This window comes from Myotis nattereri (assembly GCF_964212035.1).
Source record: "Myotis nattereri genome assembly, chromosome: 11".
In the NCBI taxonomy this organism is placed as follows: domain Eukaryota; kingdom Metazoa; phylum Chordata; class Mammalia; order Chiroptera; family Vespertilionidae; genus Myotis; species Myotis nattereri.
Genome location: NC_138086.1, coordinates 46,204,675 through 46,227,801, shown reverse-complemented (window position 1 = coordinate 46,227,801; position 23,127 = coordinate 46,204,675). Strand labels below are relative to the sequence as shown.

General features: G+C 39.7%; 1 protein-coding gene across 2 annotated transcripts; it reads right to left on the bottom strand.

Annotated features, from left to right (window-relative positions):
• Positions 1-18,652: 18,652 nt before the first annotated feature.
• Positions 18,653-22,715, bottom strand: LOC308527086 (guanine nucleotide-binding protein G(I)/G(S)/G(O) subunit gamma-11). Of its 2 annotated transcripts, XM_081102413.1 has the most exons (3): positions 22,630-22,715; positions 22,102-22,243; positions 18,673-19,096 (listed from the first exon to the last, which is right to left on the bottom strand). In XM_081102413.1, the coding sequence occupies exons 2-3, from the start codon at positions 22,195-22,197 to the stop codon at positions 18,971-18,973; spliced, it is 222 nt and encodes a 73-aa protein (XP_080958539.1). In that variant the 5' UTR covers positions 22,198-22,243; positions 22,630-22,715; the 3' UTR covers positions 18,673-18,970. The 2 variants fall into 2 exon arrangements, with proteins under 2 accessions (XP_080958538.1, XP_080958539.1); XM_081102412.1 differs by lacking the exon at positions 22,630-22,715 and having other exon boundaries at positions 18,653-19,096; positions 22,102-22,616.
• Between the last annotated feature and the right edge of the window lie 412 nt (positions 22,716-23,127).

Below are 23,127 nucleotides of genomic sequence, written 5' to 3'. Positions count from 1 at the left end.
ACTTTTATTCCCTTTTTCCTTCCTTGCTTCCCTTACTCATTCATTCAACAAATTTTTGAGCATGAACAAGACGAAGCATGTGGCAATGTATACTGTGATACCAGCCTACTTTAGGAGGCTAGGACACTACACTGAAATATGGTGGGTAATATTAAAAAGAATGATAAGCTGAGTTCAAATCATTGTGCTAAGTGAGGTGAGATGAAGAGAATTTCTGGCTGGGGTAGTCAGGTAAGGCATCAAAGACCCTTCTGACTCTCATCAGTATCATAAACCATTTTTAAAAAATACACAAGTCTTGCCAGATGAGGCATGGCTCAGTGGTTGAGCATCAACCTATGAACCAGGAGGTCACGGTTCGATTCCCGGTCAGGGCACATGCCTGGGTTGTGGGCTCGATCCCCAGTGTGGGTTGTGCAGAAGAGAGCCGATCAATGATTTGCTCTCATCATTGATGTTTCTATCGCTCTCTCCCAACTCAATAAAAACATATTTTAAAAAAGCACACGTCTTCTGTTTTCCTCCACTTTCCTCTTAATCAGAATGGATATATTCCATTATACAGCACTTCAATAACACCCTGGTCACATTCTAAATGTATCTATGTCCTGATATTTTGATCTCTTTGGTCTTGAAAATAACCCACCTTGCTTCTATTCTTTGTTGGCATTCCAATAATTTTTTTTTTTTCATATTATGCTACAGTCACATTACTTAGCAGTGACTATTTTAAACCTCTATTTTAAGGTGACTACTGAGGCTTTCGATCTAGGTGTCAAAGGTTGAGTAGAATTTGACAAGATGAAGTATAGAAGTAGAGGAAATCAATCTCAATATTGAAAATGGCAAAACAATGACACAAATTCATTTAAAAAAAAGAAAAGACCAAGACAAATTTCATAATCAGGAAGTAATCCCCTTGACTTGAGCACAAGCTTTAAAAATAAGTTGAGCCTGAGTCATGAAGGCATTTGGCTGTCAGATAAGACAACCAGTCCCACCTAATCAATAATAATAATTCCGATGATTTAAGATTACAAATCTCGGGGCTTTCTGAAAGGTGGTTTTATGGAGAAAGGGAAAAAAAAAAACTATAGAAGCTGGAGCATGAAGTTGGACTATAACTATTTTAGGCTTTCTGTGTTGGTATGATAAAGGCCTTAATCAAGATGACAATGAAAGCTGGAAGAAAGAATGGGCCCAGAAAACACACTGAAAGATAGCAACTAAATTTGATTAGCAGGATATACAGCAGATGGAAATTCAGACTAAAAAGTCTCTTGAAGGTTAAAAGTAGTTGGAAAGAGAGAATCACTATGCCAGGAGCCAGTCCATCCTTGCTGTTTCCAGGGACCTGGCATATTATGGCATACTGTTCTTAATATGTTTGCTCACCTTCTTGGTCCTATGTGTTTTAACCAAGGTCACCTCTCTGAGAAAGGTTGTTTCCCCAGGTAGGGATTTTCCCCTGAAGTTAGGGAGGGAATAAAACCCCTTAACTAAGTGCCAGGCGGGTAATTAATCACTTTAACTACGAACAATCATGCTTAAGCTACATAATCTTTACTCCCTGGAATGGAGATAAGAAACGCCCTAACCTTTGGAATAGAGATTGATAGGATTGGAATCAACTGGTATAAATACAGATGTAACGAGACAACAGGATACAGAACCTAGACACAGAACCTGGAGACAGAAGAACTTCGCTGGAGAGAACATGGCAAAAGATCCTGGACAGAAACTGGCCACAGAACCTAGAGACAGAACCTAGAGAGAGAACCTGGATAGAACATGGCAAGGGAACCTGACTAGAACCTGGTGACAGAACCTGGCTGGAGAACCTAGCGAGGGAACATGGCTACAGAACCTGGCTGGAGAACCTGGAGAACCTGGCTGGAGAACCTAGCAAGAGAACATGGACACAGAACCTGGCTAGAGATCCTAACCAGAACTTCATTGGAGATCCTGACCAGAACTTGGCTGGAGATCCTGGCTAGAGATCCTGGCTAGGCTGCTGATCAACTGAACGCTGTCTCCGTGTCATTCCTTCTTCGCCGACTCTGTCCACACCTTTGGGGACCCCTGGACCTGCTGGGGTTGGACCCCAGCATCACTATTTAATGTTCAGAAGGGGATTCAAAAATGTAAAACCAGCATCTAGGAAAGAAACCTAGGATGCTCATATTAATTTAAAAGTCATCCTCAAAGAGATGGTAGCTGAAAGGTTCAACATTGAGTTTTACAGAGAGAAATGTAGAGAAAGAGAAGAAAGTCAAAGATAAGTCTTTAGGAAGTATATAGTGTTATGGAAGTGAACAAAAAAAGAACAAGCAAAGACTTAAATTTTAATTTTAATTTAGCCAGAGAAGTCAAGGAAAAGAAGTATGCTAAGAATGCTTCTGAGAGGCCCAGGAGTGGGGAAAACATTAGGCTCATTATGAGGGTTTTTAAATCCTTGTGAGGGATTAAGAAGAGAGTGATGAAAACAGCTCAGTCTTTGAAGAAATGTTGTGGTTAAAGGGGGAAAAAAAGTTATAAGATGCTAGTTTAAGGAGGAAGTAGAGTTGGTGAAAAGTTTATCCTTTTGCTTGCTTATTTTAGGTTAAGAAAATCCTGACAGCATATTTATATAGTGTGGAGGGGAAACTGTTGGAGGGAAGAGACATGATATGCTGAAGAAATAATTAAGTGATAAACATTTTAGACTGAGAGAAGCGAAACAAATTTAAGGAATAGGGGGAAGATAAATTACAGAAAAAACAGGAAGGATCCTTGTCCTTCCAGCCAGTGACAAACAGAGACTGGTTGTGAGGATCTGGGAAAGATGTGCTCGGAAGTCTTTTCAAAATGGATGAGATAATGTTTTAGGGCATTGTTGGAAAAGAAAGATGAGAAATCAGATCACTTTCAGTTATCCATCTCCTAAGATGTCCATGTATGAAACAGAAGGACTGTCTCAACAGTTCTTCAGCATTCCTTTTGAATGTGATTAATAAGTTTTGCCCAATGATTGCTGTATCTGTTATATCTAGAAAAGTCTAAACCTGGGAAGGCAAATAGGTATAGTCTGTCGTGTCAACTCCAACTATTAGTAAACCTGCAGCTCTATTGGAAAGGGTTATGAGGCCTGCTCTAGGACACCAGAAGAGCACCCTGTGATTGATTAGCAATGTCTGCTTTGGACCAAGCATAGGGGGTGATAGACTTGCTAAGTCAGGAATCATAACTATAAGTGATTCGGTCTAATTTTCTGATATACAGGTCAGAAGTATGACATAATTTGAATATACATCATAGGTTTATATGAAAGTAGAAATGTCAGGCAAAACCAACCTACTTTAAGATTCTTAACTTGAAAGATTTGGACTTCAAAACTGGGTTTTGAAACCCCAGAGTGTTCAAGCAGAAAGACCAGATTCCACTCATTTCTCTAAACTGTTTTCAGATTTCATCTTTCCTCCTTCCTCCAAATTCATCTGGGACTGGCTTGTAAACACATTTGAACTTTACATTAAAATAGTATAAGCAAAATTTGCACTGCTATCCAATATTGGTTTGTCTGATATTTTTTTCAGCAGAAAGAAACACTCTTCTGGATCAAAAAGCGTTCAAAATGTACTCTTTTAAGCAGATAAAGTGAGAGAAGATGGTAGGGAGAGGGGAGAGTAATGGTATCTCTATCTGTAGAGAAGTCTCTGCAGATGTGGCAGGGTAGGTGGGATCAGGGTGGCAATACCCTTCTACATGGGATCAATAATGCAAATGTTGGTCAGTGGGAAGAAGGCTGTTATGGTTGGAGCAGCAGTCCTCTTCATTTGCTTCAATGCCTCAATATAAACTGGAGATAGACATTACTTATAGAAAAGAAAATCAAAGGTCCATCATTTTATTAAGATATTTGATCAAGGATAGAAATATTAATCTATTTCTTGAGTCTAACTTCTTGATTGACACTGTTGAAACTAATTTCTGAGTTTCAGAGTTGCATTGTTGCTTCCTATACTATAAAATTCCTCTGCTGTTATGTAGTTCATTGTTCATGTGAAGCTGTTTTTAAAGGAAACACAGTTCTGTCTTGATAACTATCAGGAAACTGCCAGATGTTTCCTACTGTCGACGCCAAACCAGTCAACGCTATGATCATGCTTTCACTGACACAGTCATGGACTGTCTACCTCCCAAGCCTCACCCTAATACAGAATCCAAGGCCTTAGCACACAGAAAAATGTGCTATTTAATTAGAAAAAAAAAAAAAACCACAAAAAAAATACAACCAAAAACTGAGGAACATCATTCTAATATTTTACCTTTCTTACTAAAAAAATATGTAGTAGTCATATTCAAACTCTTAATTTGAAAAAGGAACAGACTTGCTTTCTAATATCATGGGACACGTCCATAAATAGAACAGCATTTACTTGTCTTCTCTTTTGAAAATGGAGAATTATTTAAGAGATTAGAGGGAAAAAAAATTAACTTGTTTAGGAATATATTGTTAATGGTTAATGGTGTTTATTGTATACAAATAGTTATTTTCTTTAGTCAATTTATTCATCTTTCTTACCAGTCTTTGCATTGGTGTTCACACTTAGACCTGCCTTTCCCACCAATAATACACATAAAAGAATAACATTTTAAGAAGGCCTCGTTGCTAAGTAAGTTTGTTATTTGAACAACCCAGAAGTAGTTGTAATGCCCTTGCTCAATGTGCATTCTAGCCTTGGGCCGCCTGGACAAGGGGAGAGTGTGGGGAAGGAAGACAGTTTCAGACAGAGTTAATGGCATATGCAGTACAACGATGGGGAGGCTAAAAAGCTTAAGGCTTACTTAGCTATCAGCCAGCAGTCGCGTGGGCGGGCATCTACAGGAGAATCATGGGAGACAAATCTAACGTGGTAGATTCAAAAATGTGTCGTGTAGAACCTTGAAGCCAATCTGAGTAGTCTATACTTATATCTGTAAACAGGCAAAATAAAGCCACTGACGTTTTCTGAAAGGGGAAGTGTATTATTGGATCAATAGTGAGATTCCTCGTGTGAAGGGTCTGAAGGGCGGGATCATGGCACGTCTGTGTGTAAGAGCCTGGAAAGAGTTGCTACCAAACAAGTGGAAAAGCTCCAAGAGAGTGAGGCAGGCAGAGGAACATGGTGGGCGAGGTTTCAAAGTCAAGGGACAAAGGGGCTTTGAGTGGAAAGCAGCTTCCAATGAGCGAGAAGGTCACAAGTGAAGGGGAACTTAAATGCACTAGATTTGACAGTTGGAAAGCCATGCGGAGAAAGTTAGTGAGAAGGGAAGGGATGCGAGATTGAGAGATTTCAAAGAATGAGTAATTAGTGAGGAATGGAGTCGGGCAAACGATGCAGGCAGTGCTCTATGAAGTGGAAACAAAAGCGAATGAAAGCATGGGCAGCATTGCTCCCACAGGGAGCAGGGACAAGGGAAACTTTCTCCTTTGGCTTTATTGGTATAATTGTTGTTGTTATTATTGATTTGGGCGGAAAGTGCAAGTCACATTTTTAGACAGAAAAGAGGAAACCAATCAAGGGTGGAAATTAGAAAATCTAAGGTATAGAGCATAACATGTAGACTTAATCCCAGGAGATCCAGGGGTACAAGAGCTCAAGGAGATAGGCTTAGCAAAATAATAAAAACAAAAATAATTTTATAAAAGAAAGAAAAAGAAAATGTTTCTTCATCAGAAAAGAAAGAGACCAAGAAAGAAAGACGAGCATTGGACACTTTCTCATGTAGAAGGAGAAAAAGGGAGAAAGTGCACATCTGATATTTCAAACCTTTGTACTGAGTAAAAGGGTAGGACATTTGTCAGCAGGATGGTAGGCTGAAGGAATGCTGAACTGTTGAACAGAAAAGAGAAAGATGGTTAAGTGATGCAACGGAGAGTTCAAGAGAGAAGTAAAAGATAGGTAACAGTGACAAGGAAAAAAACCCCAATGCAGCAAAGGGCCTAGCCCTAGACAAAGTTAGGGGTTTTTTCTCCATACCTAATCAACATCCTGGGAGCCAATAAACTCCAGACTACCATGGCTAATTTTCATTCAAAATTGGAGGTGGAATAGAAAGAAAATAGAGGAAGGGCAGGAGAAATGTTGAAGGGGGACTGGAGAGCAAGGCTTGGACAGAAGGATGCTGGGATGACAGTATCAGAGACAACATGCCCAACTCGAGGTTCTTTCCTCTTGCACCTTGTAAACTCCAATTCTTTGAGTGAATAATATCGGCTACATACAGAAGTGCCCTATGAGAAGAATTTTGGGGAAATGAAGAAAAGACTCAGAGGAGAGAATAGTGGCAGGAGGTGATATGTGAGTGGCCTGGAGGGATGAGTTGTGTAGATTCCAAACCAGAGGTGACCTGGAGAAATTAAGTCTCAGGAATTCACACACAGGCCTCAGCTTCCCACAGGACATAACAACAGGAGAGCGGAGTGATTTTTGTCAAACTCTTCAAGGATGGTGTGAAATGATCTGACATTGAACTGATACATGTATGATCTTAAAATGCTGATCTGGACTGGATAGAGGCAAAGAAAACCAGAATGAGGCGGCGAGGGGCGGGGGGCGGAGGGAGGGGATTTTGGGAAAGTGGAGGGACTATGAAGGTGGATGTGGACAAACAACAGTAACCTGGGGAATTAGAATTAAAACAGAAAATATCATTAGACAGCTTCACAGGGCATAAAGGGATTAGAATGTCTTTCATGTGGTAGCAAAAGTGTATATATCATAAGGTGGAGGCTTAGGAAATTCACAAGTTTCTGATTGAAGATGAAAGAATTTTAAGATAAAACAGTGCTGACAGAAGTAAAGAGGAAGAGGAGATAATGAAACACAGTAGCAACTGCAATACCAAAGCAAATGGACAATACTGATAGTTTGATATTTAAGTTGGTAATTTATCACAAAGCAAGACGTGGGTGTCATTATATTCTACAGTCTGCCCCAGGGTGCTGCTCCCTGAAAGAGGGTCAGGGTCCAGGCCTGAAGTGCTTTTGACCTTCTGGCTCAGATGATCCAGAAAAAGAGTCCTTGTTTAAATAAATCATCTAAGAGCAGCAGGGGTCAGGTCCCTGACAATTTGTCAGGCTTAGAATAAGAAAGGAAGGGGAGTGAAGTGCATCAGTAATCAGCCTGCAGAGATGATCTGGGAATTGGACGAGGTACTGACCTCCAACCTTTCATTACTGTCTTCTACTCCCACAACCCCCTACCAGGCGCTCCCCTATTCTCCATTGTCTCCCCCGCCCCCAACACACATACACACAATTTTTAAGATTCTATCATGAACCTCAGAAAGTGCAGGACAAACTGGCCTTGGGGGGAACTACAACTGACTGAATTATAATAGGCTCAGCTCATCAGTCACCTGGGGGATTAGAATTAAAACAGAAAAGTATCATTAGACAGCTTCACAGAGGATAAAGGGATCAGAATATCTTCCATGTGGTAGCAAAAGTGTATAAATCATAAGAGTACACAGCACAAAGAATTTTCACAAAGCAAACACAATTGTATATTTAGGGACCTCACCCAACACCAAAACCTTACCAGCATCCCAGAAGCAATTTCCTATTCCCTTTTGTCACACCACACACTTCAGAGCAACCACAGTCTTGACTTCTAACACCATAGATTCATTTCGCATTAAAAAGTTTACTGTCAAAAAAAAAGTTTACTGTCATTTTGTACACATTTTTTAGTACTCTCCGGACATAGCTCAAAATAGGAATTATTAATACCCCAAATTGCTAATATGCCAACAAAAATACTAGTATTTTAACACTTTGAATAGCACAGCATAAAGTAGCATGGCACCGTGCAATAGTAGGATGAGCACGACTACTATTGTAATCACCTGGGTTAAGGAGTTTGAGAAACCTAAGGTTGAAGTGTTAAGAATCACCTCATTATTTTAGAAGTTGGCAGGGGAGTAAAGGGAAGGGTGGAGTCCAGGTCTCTGATGTCATCAAGGAAGAAGCAAAATTAGCAGGTGACTGCCTCCAAGGAGAGAGGATGGCAAAAGTAAGCAGCATGAACTTTTGGGTTTTTATGGAGACTCATTACATTAGCATGATTGATTGCATCATTGACTATTGGCTATTGATCCAACCTCCAGCCCCTCTGACCTCCCCAAAAGTCAGAGGATGGAACAGAAAGTGTCAACCCTCTAATCACAGGGTGGGTTCTGCTGGCAACCTGCCCCCAGGCTTATGTCAGTTCATTAACATAACAAAAAACACTTTGAGGCTCTCCTCACTTAGGAAATATCCAAAGGTTTTAAGAGTTCTGGGCCAAAAATGGGCAGGTACAAAGACCAAATATATATTTCTTACTATAAAGCACAACATCACATGAAGTTTAATACTTAGATTGCCTACCTCTCAGGATCCAATGAAGTAATGTGATGGGGCACACAAAACATTAAAAGACCATACAATTAAAAGTCACTATTAGTGTTTTTCAATAGAACTTATTGTGGTGACATTGATTAATGAAATTATATAGGTTTCAGGTATACATGTTCTACAATACGTCATCAGTATGTTGTATTGTGTGTTTACCACCCCAAAAGTTTATGCTTATCAATTAGGGCTTATTCATCCCGGCAAGCCCAGCTTTTCCTAGAACATTGAACACATGAGGAACAGGAAAACATCTTTCCTATTCTCACTGGTAAATAAACAAGTGAGTCTCCTCATCTGTAATCTGTAATCAGGGTTTGAAAAAAGAAAATAAAAACATTTCAAAAAGGAGAAAATACAATTCAAAAGGGAGATTTTTCTTTAAAAACTTTAAATGGTCTGAATTATGAAACAGTCAGAAAAGTCTTTTGATTTCAGTTTTAGGTGCATTATCAATGGTACTGATAGGAATTATACAGAGCCTATTTTTCATTGTTTCTTAATCTCAGATTTCATTTTCTAGATATGCTGACCCTAAGTGTCTGGGGGAAAAAGATAAATTTGGATTCCATAGTGCAGTAAACAGCAGTAAAACTCTGTTAGGGAAGTATTATAGCAAAAATCTATTCAAGCAAAGTTCAACCAAATACTACATTAAACTGCAATTTTGGCTTAACTCAGTTTTTAAGAGTTAAAGGAAGTTGAGATTAGTCTATTCAGGTTTTGAAGAAGGAAGAGGAGGAGGTAAAAGAGGATGAGGGGAGAAGGAAAAGAGGAAGACAGGGAAGAAAAGGAGAAAAGAGAAGGGAGAGGAAAAAGAGGAGAAAAAGATGCAAAAGAAAAGTAATATGTCAACAATGTGGAAAGTCAAGAAGGTACATGGGATTCTAACCCAGTGTCCTATTTCTTTTATTCTCATCCATTATCAACCTCTACTTATTAAAGGTTAACTATGCCATGTACTGAGTGGAATGCAAAAGATGTATGGTGAACTTTATTATTATTGTATACCAGATAACCTGATAGATTCACATAAAAGGAATTAAAATTAGCTTCACTAGAGAATGGAATGTATAACATCCAAGAAAACAATATTAAGCAAAGAGAAAATGAGATTCAAGTGGAATCAGACTCTCTGGCTTCAAATCCTGGTTTTATCATTTAAAGCCAGTATGAACCTGGGAAATGTACCTAACTATCCAAATCTCAGTTTTGTCGCAGTAAAATGATGATAATCCTAGTCTAAATTGTATAGGTTCCTTGTGAAAATCAAAGAATTAACATGTACAAAGCCCATAGCACAAAGTCCGATAAACTCAACAAATGTTAGCAAGAAGCAGGAATAGGTACAGGAGTAGGAAGAAGCTTCTAAATAAGGAGACTGCACACCTGCTTCTCCCCTTGTGGCTTTGCCACTAATTTGCAGCACAACCTTCATAAATGCCCAGGCCCATGGTTTCCTCATTGTAGGAGTTAGAAGGACACAGTTCCCCAAATCCCCTTCACTTCTGCTACCAATGACAAGGCCAGGGGTCCTCGAGACCACCCTCAGTCACGAATTGGCGAGGATGATTCCCAGGGCTCACTGAAAGCCGCTTTGATTGCCATGACAGTTCACTACAGCTCAAAGACATTAAAATCCGCCACGGGAAGTGATGCACAGGGCAGAGTCCAGGAAAGTTCCAAGGACAGAGTTATCCACTGCCCTCTCTCAGTGGTGTCATGGACAGCACCACTCTCTCGGAAACCATGTGTTACAATATACAGGGAGTATTGCCAAACAGGGAAATTCACTGACGCCTTGGTGTCCAAACTCTTTCCTGGGACTCCATGGTGGCTGGCTTCAGTCTCCAGCTTCTGCACAGGTCAAGCTGATAACCACATGGCTCAAAGACTCGCCATACATCACAATATACTACTTTCGATCCCGGCCCAAGTCCTCAGGCAAAAAGACACTCTTGTCAAACAGGACATTCAAAGGGCTTAGAGAGGACCTTCCAGAGGAGGCAGGGAAAGACCAGACTTCTCTTTGGACAAGGTTAATGTCTTCACTCTATACTATCAAATGTTGACCTTTCAAAATCAGCTTTTACTGACTGCAACCAACAAAAAAATTAATTTTACATGTTGATTTGAACACATATATTTATAAGAGAAATACCCTTTACTATATGGAATATATGCTGATATTTTATTAAAATATTGTTAACATTCCACTAAATTGACCTTTAATGGGTATTAATACACAGTTTGAAAGCATTGATGTAGAGCAGGACCCTGTGAGCCAAATCCAGCTACTTGTTTTTTATAAAAATGGTTTTACTGGAACACAACTACAGCCGTTCATTTATGTATTTTATAGTCTGTGGCTGCTTTCATATTGGAGTAGTTGCTACAAAGATAGCACAGCCTGCAGAGGCTAAAATATTTACTATTTGGCTCTTTACATAAAAAGTTTGACAACCCCTCATCTAGTGTATCATTGTGATTTATGACCCCAAGGAAAATACATTTATAAAATTGCCTATATTCCTTCCAATTTATGACAAATGCGTAACCTAACACCCATCTTTTTTTCCCAGTTTATACAAATGCATGTTAATGATTTGGGAAATGTCCTTCTAAAATGGATAAAAGAATCATATATTTCCAGGGTCAGCTACCGAGTCAATGGATGCACTGAGGCTGTGTCATACTTTAAGCTCATGCTATGCATGCCCTCAGATTTGGGATTGTGTTACTCATTAATCAAAAAGTATTCACTAACTCTTTCCTTTCCAGATAACCTACACCCCTTCAGCTATAGCAAAGTATGAGGAATTATGTGAGAAACTTTTGGCATTGTAAGAGAAAGCAGAAACCCGAGAAATACTGGTTAGGATTACTCTCAAAGAGAAATGTACTTACCAAAAATAGAAGTTCCAACACAGACATATACCCAAAGAAATATCAACAGGAGTCCCTCTAAAGACCAAATTCAGACAGAATGTTCAAAGCAATTCAAACACAAGCAAATTTGGGAGGTGAGGAATAAATTAAATAGCAAACCCCAATTCTCTGGACATCTCCCTCATTTCAGCCATCTAAGGTAGAATGCTAGAAAAGGACTAGAAAAAAAAAATGCAGGCCGCCCCAGGGAGTGAGCTAAGAGCAGTATACTATTATCAGTTTCTGAAATATTGGCAGGATTGGCTTATTATAGCTTTTACCCTCACCAGACTGGCTGATCAGTGTTGGGGACAGAAATAAAAGCTTGTGACTTCACAGAGCCTGGCTCTTTTGAAAATGAGCTCTACGTGAAGAGGAGGTGATGAAGAGGAGGTGATCCAGCTGCAGGAATCGGTTCTATTCTACAACATGCAAAAAGGATGTAATCAGAACCTGCGGTCTTCTGCTTCCCAGAACTTGAGGTGTCAATAAACTGGGTTAGCCAAGTTAATTTCAAGAGGCTGCTCCTTCTCTCTTAGGTGCAGTTCAGCTCTGCCATACAAATTGTGGGGGTTTTTCAAGGTATGGAACTCTCACATTCATCGTGATGCTTTTCTTCTCACAACAGATTCTAATACCCCCTCCCACCTTTGTGCAATATTGTGAGTATGTGTCCTGACCACCCCCATAGTTTGTCGGTAGCATCAGAGTCTTCTGGTTCATCCTAATGAAGCCTCTGTTCTCACCTATCATTAGCTTATTCCTATTGGCTTCCACTGCCTAAGGTTGAAACCACAATCCGAATCCAATGGTGTGGATAGATTGTAAAATGTCACCACCTTTCCACCCTTCTTTGTATCTATGCCTGTTGCCGTGTGACTTGGCAGTTCCCTCACTCAAGAGAGGGCATATAGTTTCCCTCCCTTTGAATCTGGGTTGGCCTTGTGTCTTGCTTTCTACAAATGAATGCAGTGGAAGGGATGGTGTCCTGGTTATTTCTCTAGGCCTTACGATACCATTTATGCTTCCACTCTCTTCTTAGAACCCTGCCACACTATGAAAACAAGTCCAGACAAGACTGTTAAAAGTTGAAAGAACCCAGTCACCAACTTTGCCCCAGTTAACTTTGAGCCAATACCCAGCTAACAAGTCAGCCTCTGGCTGATCCATCAGGGGACTGCAGATGAATTGTGAAACCAGCCAAGATCAACAGAGCCAATCCCAGATAAAATGACTGGCCGACTCATAAGCAATAACAAATGCATTGTTCTAAGTCATTGGATTTGGGGTAATCCGTTACCCACAACAGCTGAAAAAGCATTTCAAAGACTTTTTACCAAAGGCAGTAGACCCCATTATCTATAGGTTTCCTCTGCTCTTGTTACATAAACTTGGTAAGTGCTTTTTTGTTTTGCCAAGCTACTCTCAGCAAGTGAAATTTCTCCCTCTTCGTTTAATATTTCACAAATTGTTTTCTTTCACTTAAGCTACTATGTCTCCTACCATGAAATGTTTCCATAAAAAAGTAGAAATGTCCTAGTCTTTCATTATTTGTTCACTTATTACCCTTCCTTTTCTCAAACACTTAATCCACTTATACTTTGTAAATAAAATCGGCTTAATTAATAGGACTTGATTAATGTCACTACTATTTGTTTCAACTGCCAGTTCCTAGAATGAGGAAAAATATTGGCTGAACTTGTCCATAGACTGTCATGTTTACATACTCCTAGTCCATTTGTTGAATCAAATTAAACAAATGGTTTTTAAATGTCTAAATTACTCCCTGCTCCAAATTGAAAACCCAAATGTTAATAAATATTAATTTATTATACCTTATATCTACTTATATATTAAAACTAGAGGCCCAATGAACAAAATTCGGTTCCCTGGTCGAAATCCCAGTCTAGGGGACAATTTGCATATTAGGTTTTTATTGTATAAGATAATATATCTAAATAAGAATCAGCTGAAAGCCCAATTGCATACAATCTTTCAAAGATTAATTAAAATTAAAAAAGAGAAAAGGGGAATCTGGATATTGGCAATTAAACAGCATGCACATCCATGTTGTGGTGCTCCTCTTTAACACTTAACTTTAGTTGTAAAGAGGAAACATTTAGCAACAATGACCTTTGAATATTTTAAGCAATTAGTGAACTACATCAGTATTAGAGTTTTTAGATTACGTTTTCAATTTGTTTAAATGTTTCTCTCCTCTTCCTTCTTTCTCTCTTAGATTGAGATACATAGACCTTTTCATTCTATTTTATACTATTTCAAAACACTCAGTCAAACAAGACCAACTCCCTTTCCTTACTTCCCTACACAGTACCAAAGAGAACTGTGAAAATTTGACTAAATATATTGTTTCTATAGAATAGATATATTTTTCATGTATTTCTATTTAATCTGATTACTTCCAAAAGGGATTCGAAGGTGTTCATTGATGAATATTGACCAATGCCAATACACAAGGACTTTTTATGGATTTAAAGAGCTCTACTTATAGCCTTGGTAATCAGGCCCGTTAATTCCCAAACCAACTCTGTGGTGTAGGTCATTAACATCATATGCCTCAGGTTGACTATAAGAAAAGGCTGAGACGACACAGCTAAAGCCTATGGCTACACTTATTAGATAAAACACAGAGATTAAGCTAGATCACTTATTAGAAAAGATTGGTTAGTAACTTTAGGCATTTCTCTAGGGCTGACTGTCACTTAATCATTTCTATATTTCCGAGAAACTCCTTACAGCGTGTGAATTATTTCTTCTAGGCATTCTATCATCACTCCTGTAGCTTCTATCAGACAAAATTCTGGCACTAAACTGAGAGAGTATATTATTCAGCAAATGAGCAAAAACTATTTGATATATAATTAAAGTTTATCACTGTTATAATAATTGAGTCATGATATTATTTTTATTATGAAAGCAAAATTTATCTACTTGTTATAGGTTAAAATTGTTATAGTAGGCTGTGGTGAAAGAAAATCAGCCAGCCAACAACTAAAATAAGCCACTATAAAGTTCTATGTCATACACCAGGGCTAAAATTTTCTAAGGCTACAGCAGCTGACTTATTTTACCTATCTATGCCAAAAGCCACGTTAGAAGGTTGCTGCGCTAACAGTTCTTTAACTCTGCATATGCATCGGCTTCTACAAGAGAGGCAGTTTTGCGTAATGTAAGGCATAGTCTCTGTTTTGCCAGTTACACTAGTTATATGACTTTGTGTAAATTATTTACCCCATACATAAGGCACTTGTGAGAATTAAAAGACATAATCTTTGTAAAAAGCTTACTTCAATACCAGACAAATATTAAACAATTCGTTTGTATAAGCTATCATCATCACCATAATCATCATCATCTTCAAAAATACAAAAAAAACCCACTTTCCTACTTATATATCATAATATACTCTATCGGCACTGATATCTAACTTATTATCATTTCTATAAAATCCATGATATTAAGGACTTTGTCTAACCCACCATTGTATCCTTTAAGACTAAATGAGTGCCTCATACATACAAAGAGCTCCAAATATTTTTGTGGTTGAATGTTCTTCCCTTTAGGACGGCCCAATGCACAGAGTAGGGTATCAGAGTTCGTTCTAACCAGAGAGCACTTTTCTTCTGTCACCATCCCACTTCTCTCTATTAAACCAAAGATATCTTCTCAGTAGACGCTGTTCTTCTAGACCGGTATTCAAAATAGGGGTTTATTTCTTCTCATTATCATCCTTCTAAGACTCAGAGGGGATAATGATGAAATATAACTATTACTAACTCAATATCTTTGTTTTACTTGGTAGGATAAGCTAAACAGACCAAAATATACTACTCGTCAAAGCATGTTGATTATACAAACTTATTTCTGATTGTTTAATACCAAATATACTTACTCTCCAAAGCCTAAACATAGCACTATAAATTTTGCTTCTATTTTTTATTTTGAAATTAATTTTACTTTTAAAACCAGATAATATATTCCCAGGTTCCAAAAGTGAAGACTTTATAGAAAGATATACCATGAGAAATCTCAATCTCATTCTTTCCCACCTGGTTACACCCAAAATTGGCCCTAACAGGTAGCAATTTTTATTAGTTCCCTGTATGACCTTCCAATGTTTCTTTAAACAAATAAAAGTGGACAAAAATAGGCACATTAAAGGTGCTGAACATCACTAACCATCAGGGAAATGCAAATCAAAACCACAATGAGATAGCACCTCACACTTGCTATAGCTATTACATTATTATGTTATGTAATTATGGCTGTTATGGATATTATTAGAGAGACAAGAAATAACAACTGTTGGTGAGGATTTGGAGAAAAGAGAATCGCTGTGCACTATTGGTAGGAACATAAGTTCGTGCTGTTACTATGGAAAACAGCATAGAGTTTAATCAAAAATTACAAATAGAACCACCAGATGATCCAGCAATTTCATTTCTGAGAATTTATCAGAAAAAAGCAAAAGCATTAACTTGAAAAGATATATGCACCCCCATGTCCATTGCAGCATTATTTACATTAGCCAAAATATGGAAACTAAATGTTCCTCGATGGATAAATGGATAAAGACAATGGAATATATTTATATATACACAATGGAATATTATTCAGCCATAACAAAAGAAGGAAATCTTGTCCTTGATAGCAACAACATGAATGGACCTTGGAGGGCATTATGCTAAACTAAGTCAATTAAGTCAGACAGAAAAAGACCAATATTGTGTGTTTCACTTACCAAAAAAAAAAAAAAAAGAAAGAAAGAAAGAGAGAAAACCAAATTCGTAGATACAGAGTGATGATTACTATAGGCAGGAAGTTGGGGGTGGGTGAAATGTATGCACGTGATAAAAAGGTACAAGAAAATCTGACTGTAAATATCACAGGAAATCAAGAAAATACAAATTTAGACAATGATGAGATATCAGTTTGCATGCAACATATAAAATGAATGTCCTTAAAATACCACGTATGGGTGAGCTGGTACTGTAGATTATGCCTAGAAATGAAAAAGCCAATTTTGGCCCTAACTGGTTTTGCTCAGTGGATAGAGCATCCGCCTGGGGACTCAAGGGTCTCAAGTTCGATTCCGGTCAAGGGCATATACCTTGGTTGCGGGCACATCCCCAGTGGGGAGTGTGCAGGAGGCAGCTGATTGATGTTTCTCTCTCATCAATGTTTCTAACTCTCTATCCCTCTCCCTTCCCCTCTGTAAAAAAAATCAATAAAATACATTTTAAAAAGCCAAGTTTGCTAATTTGAGTTCATAGAATCTAAGTCTCAATACACAAAGCATAGTAACTATTTTATCAGTTACCAAATGATTTCAAACTTAATGCGTATATTAGGCAGAAACTGAACATATGATTTAAATTGCACTTAAATTCCCACTTACTAAAGGTTCCTTTTGTAATATATCCAAATGAACAGTTACCATATTTTTTCATTTTCTTCATAATGCAAGCCGGTAAGTTTTTAGTGGAAAATCAAAATGATTATATTACATTTCTCTAGGTCTGCTGAGTTACTATGATGAAATAGAGAGAATAGAATTAGATCTAGTATAAACATCTACGTGACTATTTGTTAAGGAAAAACCAGAAGTGGGCTAATTTGTCAAATGATTGAAAGTACATGAAAAACAAAAGCTAGGACTTGGAGATGCACATGAATGGACAGTTGAATGCAGCTACCAGAAATCCAGGCCTTGTAATCCGCAACTCTCAAAAAGTTAGGAGATAAATGTACTGACTTAGCTCTCCAGGAGAGAAGCACATGATTTTATCTGCTTTACCAAGAACCAGAATTGACATCAGCTTTTTTATGCAACTGAAGAAAACCTTGTGACTTGAAAGGAAACAGCTCATTCAAGTAAAATTCAGAAAGCACCAAGATACCGAAATCCCCTGCCACCTAAATGTTAAATAACTAATAGTAGAAACACATCCCAAATACTAATTGTTCTATGGCTGTTGGAGAAATGCGTACGTTTACTATTCTTAAACTCACCTTGGAGTAGATGATGCTTTGGGCTAAAATTATCCTGGGGCCCTTAGTAATTCCAGTTGACGTCAGCACTTGGAAAAAAGCAGGAAACTGGTGGAAATAGTCCCTTCTCTGTTTGCTATAACCTGGTCTTTCAAATGCTGCAGGGGTATCCTGTTCTCTTGCAGAGAGGGAAAGGAAATAATCTCAGAGTCAGGGTGCTGATGTGCTTTAGGAAGCGGCTAGAGCTCACATGACCCTCTCTGGCTTGATAAGATACACCTATGTGTCTAAGCAGGAGAACAGGCCTCATCAAGGAGAAACCTGGGCTTCTGGCTCCACATTTAGAATTGCTGGGCAAGTTAGTAACTAAGGCCATTTGAGCTGAAGCTAACTTGCAAGGGTTTTGCTCATCTGTTTTCTGGTTCAAACCTGGAGCAATTTGCATCCAAAAATTAGACAAAAGGGGGGGGGGGGAGGGCATAAAATGCTCAAGGAAAAGAGGAAAGGTCCCTTTCTTTGTGGCCCAACCTGCAGTTGCCTTCATAAAGGATCCAAACAGATCACATACTCTGGCTCAAACTGCTGCAGCTGTGATCACTGTGAACAGCTGAGCCACAAACTGGGAAAAGGTATTTGCAACACCTATTATTGACAAAGGATGACTGATCAACATTACATGAGGAATTCCTACAAGTCGATGAGGGAAAAGGCAAGCTAGAAATGGGCAAAAGATGAACGGGAGACTTTGGAGGAGAAGGAAAGGAGGCGTGCTTGATTCAGGGCTGCCTGGAAAGGCTGGCAGGACAGGGTACAGAGCCACGTGTCTGTGCCAATGCCACACAGCTGGAGGGTTGCTATGCCCAAGAGCTGGAGACCACATGGGAGATGCAGTGCCCTGAGGGTGAACATAGGGAGCTGGCTGAGGGTGCCCCTCATGATCCCCAACCCCCAAGGCCACCAGGACAGCAACACTTTGAACAAGATCTGTGTGATGATAAACTGAGGAAGTGCTAATGTAGTTGTGGTTTGGCCTGGTTCCTTCCTGACTCAGATAATCTGACTCCTGTCACCATTAGCGATTCTATTCCCCCAGTTCCCGAACAGTGAATGTTCGAAAACATTGCATTAGTCCGAACACAGCAATGTAAAGCTCTTGATAGGTCTGAAGCAGAAAGAACTGGATTGGAGACCTGATCTATCAAGCCATCTCATCTTTGGATACATGTCCCAAACACCCAAACTGTGTGGGGAGAAATATTAAAGTGAGTGCAAAAAAAGAGAGAAAGCCTTCTAAAATTGCCAACACTCATTTTCCAGCGATAACACTTTATTTGAGGCATCAAGCAATATACTGAAGAGGTGAGTTATGCGCAAGTAATGTCCTTATTTCCATAATTGTACATTTGATACTCTCTGCCCTCTTCAAGAGGGTGGGGAGTGAGCAAAGATGAGAAGCACATAGCTTTTATACAAAACCGTATCTATGTAAGTGCTTGAGAAAGTCCGCTTTTAATTTAGTTTTTCCTTCTTTAAAAGGCATGTCGGTTTTATTTCGGAAAACTAAAATAAGCTAGTTCTGCCACTGAGGATACAGTTTCTCCCAGGAGTTACTTATGAAATAATGCAGCTGCCTTTTTCTTTAAAGGGATTCTTGTCTTCTGGAATGCCTTTCACCAGAGGGTCCTCTCCAGAACGTTCTTCAATGTAGTTTTTTATTTCTTCAGAACATTTAGACACCTTGAAGTGGGGGAGGGGGGAGAATGAATTAGGTCAGGATTGTTCAAACTGTATCACCAACTTTTAGAGAAACTAATATAATTGGGTATGACCAACATTTACAGTGAGACCAAAAATATTAGAGTATAGCATGAAGCATATATAATATAATACATGATACAATCTACGTAAAATATATTTCTAACTATGGGTTAGAATGTTAGTCACTGTATTAAATAAATTATCCTCAGCAATTTCTATGCATTGTGGCTCACATGACTTCCTTCCTCTGCTAAAATGCAGTTAGTGACGTGTCCACAATATTTTAGGAACTAAACCAAACTGTGCTTACAATTTTCCATGCTAATGAACAGGTGTAATAGTAAACTCCCAGATGTTTTGGGGTATACCTGCCAAAATTCTCACTTATTATGGGTGTGTGCCACGTTCTGCAATTTCACTGGGAAGCCTGACTCGGAAAAAGGCTGAAGTTGCCCAGTCACACCATTCTGTCTCTGCTCAGAATTCCTTCCTGTCAGCTGCTTGAGGGCCATGGCCATAATAAAAGACTTGTCTGAGACTTATTATGAGATTCTTGTGTGTATGTAATCATTTAAAAACTTTATCTGAAATGGAGAAAGGATTAAATAGTTCCCTTAAAAAGTCTATCCTTAAGAGACAGGTTACAAGAGTGAGTTTTTAAAAAAGTACTTAAAAGGGAAGGAAAATAAAAAGATCCGTGTCTTAATGAAGGCCTCTATTACTAGTAAGAAATTAGAAGCAAAAATTATAGAACTCAAGCAAAATTCCAGAGGGGACCACCTAGGACTAGACAAAAATATTCCCACTAAATTTTTAATTACTAATCTTCAAACTGTTTTGGTGGTGACCACTAAAACATGTTTGCATGTGTATCCCAAAATGTATATACAGTGGGGCCTTGACTTATGAGTGTCCCCACTAATGAGTTTTTTTGAGATACCAGCTGTCTCTCGGCTGATTTTTTGCATTGAATTGATAGAGTAATTTGAGTTATTGAGCTCCTTAACAAGCTCCTTAACGAGCTTGGTCTCAGAACGAATTAAACTCGTAAGTCAAGGCCCCACTGTAATTACTTACTTAGAATGCAGATACTATTGTGTCAATACATCATTCATAATTATAAAACATAATCTGGAAATTATTTAAAAATAGACATTCAAAACTAATCAAAAATATAAATTTTAATATTTTACTCCCATATCCCAAAGACTCCTTGCACACCAGTGTGGAGGCCAACTGATCTAAAATTTAAAAGTAGGTGATTCAATTATTTGGCTTAAAATGTGGCAAAATAAAACCCTTTCAAGTACCATTCTCTCAGGTCGTATCTGCTCTCCATCCTTGCTGACACTGAATTCTCAAAAGTGAGATGCAAGTATCCATGATGTGGGGTCTGTGGTCCCAGATAAATTTAGGGATAAGATTCAAGTTCCCCTAAATTGCATCCGTTCTTAAGGAGGCTTCTTCATCAGGTTTCCAAAGAGATCTGTAACTGCCAAAGTACTCCTCTGATGCGTTTCTTTCCATGATCAAGAGGATGTGTTTGAACAACAATTAGCTGGAGCCAGAGTCCAGCCTGTGAATTTCGTGCCCTTGGCCTGAGCAGAGCACACAGCTCAGACATGAACAACTGATTGACAGAATAACCAACAGGCATCACAAGACGGTGTTCCAGTAACTGTCCTATCATTAGCTCTGGGGCCCCATTGGCATTCAAGTTTGTGGGGTTTTTTTTTTAATTCTTAAAAGTAAGAGGGTTGAATGATCTCTAAGAGCCACAGTGTTTGTCTAGCACTAACATTCTATAATTCAAAGTGCATAATGAAATATGTTTGACTATTATTATTAGGATTTCAGTGCCTCTCCCTCGATCCCCTATGGCTATCCTTGACATTTTCTCTCCCTCTGGCATACAATTGGAGTTTCTGGAGTTGGAAAGCTGAACTAGCAGGGTGTGTCCTGGACGTGGATGATGGGGAACTGGCAGGGAGGACCTGCTAATGAATATTTCCACAGTCAGCTGCACCGAGGCCCTGACCAACTTCTAAATTGAAGCTTTAAGTAACTGGGAGATATTTGTTTCTTTTCTCCCTATAACTTCTGCATAGGGGCACTAGCTATTAGGATGTTCCAACTTTTCAACAATGCTTTACTTTAGTATATGCAACTCTGTTTAATATGTAACCTCTAAGTTCCATTGTGTGAAAAAAATTAAGGGGTCAACACATGCTCTACCACTGGGCGTTGCCAGCCACCAAATGGGTCCCTTAAATTTCCAAGAAACAAGCCTATTCATTGAGTCAGGTAACTTTGGTTTTTTTCCCTTTAAACACAGCAGTTTTTATAGCATCTCAGTATACGTGTATTTATCAATAAACCAATACTACTGTGTTCGTTCATTACTTATAAACCGGACATTACAAAGGGATGAGAGTTACAAATAAGTACGGAGATTGCAATGTTTTGCTCCCGAGCCCCAATGGGCCGTTCACTGAACACCTCTGGAAAGAGCCCTGTGAAATTCAAAACTAGGTAATTCAAGACTTTAAACTGCGATTTTAAAAGGCCTTTCAGATACCATCCTTCCCATGACGAAAAAGATCAAGGAAGTAAGCAGCCATCTGTCTTCTTCCTACAGCTTGGGGTTTTAAAACCGACTAACAGCAGGCACAACTTCTTGCCTGCTTCCCCAGTCTAGGCGCCTCAGATGTTCTGACATTTGGCTTTAAATTACTCATCAGATCCCTGCTCTCTCCTTTACCTCCTATGATTTCCACATCAACTGGCAGTTCCCAGGCGCCACCAAAGCCCTACTTCCAGCTGCAAAAACAACAACAAAAACCACACACACACACACACACACACACACACACACACACACACACACACACACACACAGACAGCCGCCACCTACTTGTTTTACTGCAACAAACCAGGAAAAGCTGGCCGTCGGAGAAGGAAAAAATCTGGGGCAGCCCATTTACCTGTTGTCTCTGCAACTTCACTTCTTTGCGAAGTTGCTCCACTTCCATCTTCAGCTTTTCCTTTTCTGGCAAATCTTCGATGTGCAGGGCCGGCATCTTCGCCCCAGAGCTGGGCCCAGGGACAGCTCTGGGAGTGGAGCAGCTGGAAATGCGATAAACCAGGGCGCGTCCCAAAATAACTGCTCACCCCCGCCCCCCGCCCGCCCCGCCGGTGCTGGACGGGCCCGCCCCCCGCGCGGTGGTCCCCGGCGGGGCGCCGCTGCTGCCTCGGCCGGCCCCTCTCGCCAGCCCTGCCCTCCGTCCCGAGAGCTTAAAACCCCTGATCGCGCTCTCCAACCCCCCAAACCCAGCAGGCCTGTCCCAGGGAGCCCGGGGAGGGTTCAGCCCAAGAGCCCCGGGCCTGATTGCCGACCCCACCTCGCCCTCGGGGGACCGTCCTGGGCTGGGGCCCAAGGGTTGGGATTGCGCTAGCCTCTGGAGAAAAAACAAACGTTTTACTTTTTGTTCCTTTTTTTCCCCCTTTCTTACCCTTTCCCAAGTCATATCCGGGCTTTGTTTATGAAGCAAGAAAGGGGGACACTACCCGGCAGGAAATAACAGCTCTTCACTTCTCCGAGAGTTTCCAAAGGATACAGCACGTAACTTTTCCCAGTGACTTACACACATGTATTGGGGGAACCGTGGGCGCCGGAGAGCAGTCCCAGATGGAAAACGGAGCTGGGCTGTGACCTCAGAAACACCCGCCACAGCTGTTGGTGTCTGGCCCTCCAGGGTATTAAGGAACTGGGAAGGACTTGGACCCACATTTGGGGACCAAAGGGGGACCAGGGTATGGATCTTAGTCACAGTTTGCAGGGGCATTTTCTGACATTAAATAATGATCTGCATCCTGGATAGCAGCGTTTGTATTGGGAGTGTTTCGTAATGATTGAACGGTAAGTGGATGATACCAGAGGAGAGAGCAAGAATCTTAATGTTCTCCCCCAAAAGATTTCTTCCACTCCATCTGCCAACGTGTGGGCGACA